Genomic DNA, 6,649 nt, shown 5'->3' with positions numbered 1-6,649 from the left:
TTAATATAACAGATATAACGTAAAAACGTCTGCCTAATAATATAAAGAAATACATTAAATTGTTCGACACTATTTACACCAGCACCACTTATAAACTAAACACAAAAATAAGTAATTGTTTTAAGAAAGCAGAATAAATTGGCTTTTTAAACAATGATTATGAGTCTTTGTTTAATGCATAGATTAAACACTGTTGCATGTGCACAATTCTGCAGGTGAAGGAAATCCAAAAACGAATGAAATAAATCAGCATACACGATTAACCATGAATTCAATTAACGGTTAAAAATGTAGTTAGAGGTTAGAACGATTTCAAAATATGAAAAAGGGCGGTAAGGCGATTCTCATAGACATTCTTGACAAGAGTCAATTTCGCGCCTGCGCAAAAGGTACGGAGTCTTGCGGTTTTTAGATCTATGGTGTAACCGAACTTACCGGACATTTATGGAATATAATAAGAACCACAAAAAAAAAAATTAGGCTACATGCCATGACTATAGAGACTTTTAAAACTTTCTATCATGTTGAACAACTGCATACTAGTTCTGAATGTTTAGGTAAAGCATGTAAACCTCCATCTGGTTTATGATCTTTGACCATTCATTTACATTTTTGAGTTTTCCTGTATATACAGTTGAAATCTTATAATATAGTTTATGTTATTAGTTATAAATATTTATCTATTAATTATCTGTATTAGTTCTGAAGTTTACAGAGTTTGGGTGTTTTTTTTATGTGTATCATTTCTTTGATAATACGTTTTTTGCCGGTCCAAAATTTCAGGTTCTTTGAAATTGAAATTATGCAGGTTATTTACTGCATNCATTTCTTTGATAATACGTTTTTTCCCGGTCCAAAATTTCAGGTTCTTTGAAATTGAAATTATGCAGGTTATTTACTGCATGTTCTGATAATGCTGTTTTTGTTTTATTTATGTTTTCTAAACTATATTGCTGTACATATATACATTTTTGACTATTAATTATATTTATATTTTACAAACAAATGTACACCTAACTAGTAGAACTATAAGTAAAAAACAATTTTTTTTTAATCTGAAGATGGTTAAATAAAACGAAACGTTACAAAAAACATATAGTTGTGTAATTAATTGACCACCACCTGGAAAAAACTATATAATTTAATAGTAACGGTCAGGAATCTAACTTAAGTACTTATAGTTCAACTTAGTACAACTTGCAATAAGGCATGTTTCATTTTCATTTTCACCCTAGAATTTTACATAGAAATATATCGCATGAAAGAAAAAATGATGACGATGATGAAATATTTCAGGATGAAAACGAGTTACCTTATTTTGGATAATGTACAGGTAAGCGATCGTTTCGCAGCTTCGTAAGTTAGAGAAGGTAATCTAGAGTTCGAAGCTCTTACAAAAAATACCTAAACGAAAATTTTAAAACAGTAAATACTACGTGAAAATACAAGCAAAATTTGCGTGCAACACCATGTGCACAAGCATGGCTTAAGGGCTAGAAAACTTCAGCTATGGGAGGGCAGGAAGGTAACCTCCATCAAATCGGAGATAATAGCTTGATTCTGGAACTTTTGCGTCTTAGAATTCTGAAGAATACAACCACGTGGTGTTGTATCGTAAACAAAGTCTAATTTTTGAAATTCATACGCATCATCTGAATCAGCAAATATCGCCAACGAATTCAGACATTACTTATCAGCAAAAGAGTCAACATGAATCATAACTTGGCTTTATCTTTAACCTTTTCTATTCTTGTTTCGTGTGCTGTTATCCTAAGCACAAACAGTTGGAGGCCAAATAATATGTCATGGAGCTGTTCATGGACATTGAAAAAGCTATCAACCACACTTCGAGAAGAGTAATCAAAAGTGCCCTAAACAGATTTCAAATGCTCCCATTAATTATTGGATGGATTGGATTATGTTGGGCAATGGATTCATTCAGGTCACTAAATGAACATCTATCGTTTCAACGGTGATTACCCTTGTAGATAGTTGTTGGGCAGACTGGATTTTCTATTAATCCGTTGAAGCAAGAAATCGTTGAGTTCAAAAGGAATTTCAGGTGGGATATAACCTGCCCTTATTGCTTGGCCGGTGAGACTTACCTCTACAGTGGTTCTTGACAATGAACCCTTTATGTGACTGCAACAAAGGCTCTTTACCAGATCAAAAACATTCACAAAGAAGAGCCTAAGGTGGACCTCATTGAGTTCTCCAAAGACATTATAACGGGAAGTATCCTTAAGATACCCCATTACCGTACAAAGACTCTCTTTCCATTCGTTAAAAAAAAGATCTGCCTCCACCCTAAAGAGGACTGGTCCTTCATTCAGTGTGACGGTGGCCGATGGTTATACGAACACGAAAAAAAAAAACTTTTGGGTGTTTCATTCCCTCCAGCCACTAGTGCTGGAGGGCGGGCAGTCCCTCCGGACTACGCCGGACGGTAGGGCGGAAAGCCCTCTCCAGCCTGCTTTCAGGAATCGTGGGAATGGGTAGGTGGTGGTTCGGGTGAGAAAGATGAGACGGACGAAATGAAGACAGAGGAGAATGAAAGATTATCTGTGGAAAATTACTGCCTCAGTATTTGCCTAAGTGATCCAAGGAACACGAAGAAGTGTGAAAGTGACATTTACAACCGCCGAAGTGAGAGTAGGTATTTACTACCTTTGAGTCAGTTTGCTACTCCTCTTTATACGGAAGTAATAAATGACTCTTACTCGTTGGGGGAGGTGCTGACTACTTTATCGGGCGCGTTTACAAATGCACTGATTGCAAAGATGATTTAAATACCTTTTAAGGATAGCTATTCAACAAATTCGAAGCTGTTAAACAATCATACAAGTCGTTAACAGAGGTGATTTTATTGTAGGTCCTGATTCACAGCGGCATAAAGAAAACTGAGCCCATAGACGAGTTTGCGAAAGCGGGTGCCCAACTAGAATATGTTTGGTGGTAACCTTGTCAAGCAAGAAATTGATTCAGAACTTTACAGAGACTGGGAAACATAACCAGGATGTAGGCAAGCAAAGGCCTTCATCTCCCCTATAAACTACGTACAGAGTACAAATTCTTATCCTCAACAAGAAAAAAAGCCAGAACTCCTGTGGGAATCCCCACAGGGCATAAAGAACTACGCTACCGAAAAAATGAATTAACCAGCAGTTGTTCTTGTCGTTTTCATGATAAGGAGGTGTAAAGTGATATCGGCATTCTCTATGTTAGGTGCTGGATGTGGTTGCACTCATATTTTATTCACATAATTTTCGAATAATTTAATTAGTGGTTACAAAGCAATATACTCCGCTCATTATCCAAATAGCTACTGAATATTGATTACAGGATAGCAACCCTTAATGCGTTAGACAATCAACAATTCTTAGATAGTGGGTACATAGTTTTAAAACATTATCAAGATACTAAATGATTTTATTATTAAATGCAATCATTAATGAATAGGACAAGGGAGCAATGCAAGTAGCAGTTATAAAGAAATAAATCATCATTCAGAATCGCCGTATTTTGCTTTACCATCACTACAAAAATAGTTCTATCAATTTTTAACATAGTTTTCCAAGGGAAAGTTAAAAGAGGTAAATGCATGCGACTTTTTCTAATGAAAATTATTGTCTTTACTTGAGTTGTTTCTTCAATTTGTAATAGAAATAATTTCTTCTCCACTCTTTTAGTCACTTCTCTAAATAAAACGCTTTAATTTTTGTTTCCAAAAAGTTGTAAGTTGGAGATAAATTGTAATTTAATGGTGTCGTAAAATAATAATTTAGACCTCAGAACATCCAAATACGGCCATTCTTAAGGAAGTAACGTCCATTTAGGAATACGTCCACTCTAAGAAAATAAACCCAAATTTACATTTTTTAATAAATACCATTTGTACCTACATAATAAGGATGTATAAAAAATTGACCATCAGAATTTTATCTTAACTATCCCATCTGGGGTGGCAGTCATTTGTGCTCCAAAATATATCAAGATCGTTATAACTTTTGTAATTTTTCTCATTATAATTTAAAGCTTCACAAGCTCTACAGTAGTGGTAAGAATCGGTTGCAAAATAGCCATGTTCGTTAACTACTTTAAACTTTCGTTTCCAATTGAAGAAGTTTTTTAACACTGAAGGTGTTCTATTAAGATACAGCACATAGTCAGCTAAAGCTTTTGGAGAAGCAAAATCTTCTACATTCAAGTACGATTCTGGAGGTAACAGTCTCTTATAAGTATCTTTGGAAGAGCCCATCACAATAGGAATATTCTCTTTGTGGTATGCTTGCCACCAAACTTTTTCTGTAATATATTCATTGCAATTGGAATTTTCAAAAGATAGGTAGAATTTATAGTTGGAAACCAAACTACAGTCAAGACCATAATAAAACTTATTATCACATCTGGAATTAAAAAATTAAATATATATACATAGGTAACGAAGGTATTCAATTCATTTTTTTATTCTAAATTAACAAATATGTTGTCTTCATTATTAAAAAGAGTCCTTGAAAGTATATAATATAAGAAAATAGTAAAAGTACATATATTGTCTATGATCTGATCATAATTTTGATATTGTACTTTTAAGAGCCAATATTATCAATGAAGGCCATGAAACATTAATTATTTAATTTAAATAATTGAGATCCGTTTTGCTTTTAGAAAAAAATAAGTGAATGTAGATAAACTATTAATTTTCTTTTAAACTTCTTAAAAATTCTATTATTTACATATTACATGGTGCATGGTAGTCACTTAATTAAGAAGAGTCTGGACATACGGCTGGTTGTGGCTATTATCCTTTAGCGAGGCTAGCGCGCTTATTCAATATATAAGAAATATAATAACACATTTCTTTGATAAATAATGACTACATAAATCGGAAAATAGACTTTTTATCATTTTTAATAGATTTCTTTGAGGAAATATAATCAAAATATCACAATTCGCTTCACTAACATTGCTCTAATTTATGGCAAGTTTTGACAGAGGAAAATCGATCCTATTTATAATTAATTTAAACAACATTGTTTCAATACCAATAATCTGTTAAAGGTTGTTCTGAATATTCGCATTAATTTGAATATAGTTCGCATAAAATAAGCAGTTTTGAAACATTTTCAGTCATTAGTTCAGCAAACAATTCTTTACTTCAATTTTTACTGCGCATTGAATCAAAAATATAACATAACAGCCTATGACATTGTTCTTAGTATGTCTTTACGTTTAATTAAAGTTACCAAAGTGTCGTCGAATAAAAATTAATAACTTTTAGGCATATTTGCTAAGTATTTAATATAAAGTTATTTGGTATTTGTATTTAAGGTATTTTATTTGAGATACTGGAGAAAAATGAAAATGCACATACATATATTTATTGGTGGATAATTATAACAAATTAGATCTTTTTTTAAACATAATATGAAATTATAGGGTTCAATCCTTCAGAGTTTCTCGATAATAATAATAATGAGATTGCTATAATTTTTTTTCGACAAACAGTCCATAACTTTCTCCGAATCGAAGCAATATCCCGATGAACTGAAATATAGCAAGCGCACTCAGTCTGCCGTCACTCTTAACGCTACGTGGTAAAGTTTTTAACCTTTTCATAGTAGAAAATGATCTTTCCACGCTTGCCTTTGAAACTAGAAGAGTAGTCAAAATGGTAAGAAGCTAATCCATAATGCGAAAATATGTTCCATCGCAGTACTTTGTAACGAGCAATATTGGTAGTTATTTTTCTTTGAAAACACGCTGCTATCATTCTAAGCGCTGAGCGTAGGTAGGGAACGCGTTGCACATCAGGTTCACCCTCTAGGATTTTGGACACTTCTCCAAGTGACCCCCACCATCGTAAATTCCCTTTATATATATAAGTAATAATTAATTAGGTAGGTTTTCCTTTACTGTAGATATATTAACTTTATTATATATTTTGCTTCAATAAACTTTTGGTAGTAGTACGTTAGTTTCTTTGCTTTTTTTTGATTAGCTGCGTAAGTTGTATGTATGTTAGGCCCGAAGTCCGAAAACGCTCAGTGGACGAAAAAAACGGCCACATCGCGTTCTGGCTGGCTTCAAACGCACAGAACGCGTTTTGGCTGTTTTTAAACGCTCGCAACGCGTTCTGGTAACTGTTAAACAGCCGGAACGTGTTTTGTCAATTGTTGAACGCTCACAACGCGTTCTTAATGTTCGACTTGTATTATTTGCCGCTTTACAATGAGATTTATATTGTAGGTACTTATAAAACAAATGAATTTCAATCCATTTTTCAGTTTTTAGGAAACAATTCAATTATTGACAACTATAATTAGATACCAAAGATGGGTTCGGTTTTTCTCGTCGAATCATTTCAACAATATTAAGTTTCTTATAATTGTTTTTCAGTTCTAGGAAGAAAGTTACACTTAATACTTATGTTGCTGAGCATATAATAAATGAATGAATGAAATTTTAATAACCTTTTGTAATTTTAAGATTTTGTCAACTTACCTAAACAATAGGTGTACGGTTATTAGCTATTGTTATAAACTGAAGGTACTAAAAATGTACAACTTTCCTTTATAATCATTCCAGTACAGTACATTTATGATCATTTGTAATTTGTATGATCTTTTCGGCGATTTTATAACAATGC

The 6,649-nt window shown here is 33.0% G+C and overlaps 1 protein-coding gene across 3 annotated transcripts in view; it reads right to left on the bottom strand.

The window, feature by feature from the left end:
- Positions 1–2,533: 2,533 nt before the first annotated feature.
- Positions 2,534–6,649, bottom strand: part of LOC108741879 (glycoprotein 3-alpha-L-fucosyltransferase A-like) — a 46,522-nt gene continuing 42,406 nt past the window's right edge. For 2 of the 3 annotated variants that reach the window (XM_025978259.1, XM_025978257.1), the window contains exon 6: positions 3,859–4,406. In XM_025978259.1, coding sequence (XP_025834044.1) covers positions 3,944–4,406 — 463 coding nt within the window. In that variant the 3' untranslated portion in view covers positions 3,859–3,943. The other variant, XM_025978258.1, reaches the window with a different exon arrangement.

Source organism: Agrilus planipennis, unplaced genomic scaffold (assembly GCF_000699045.2).
Source record: "Agrilus planipennis isolate EAB-ADULT unplaced genomic scaffold, Apla_2.0 scaffold281, whole genome shotgun sequence".
In the NCBI taxonomy this organism is placed as follows: domain Eukaryota; kingdom Metazoa; phylum Arthropoda; class Insecta; order Coleoptera; family Buprestidae; genus Agrilus; species Agrilus planipennis.
This window is presented reverse-complemented; position numbering and strand designations above follow the sequence as displayed.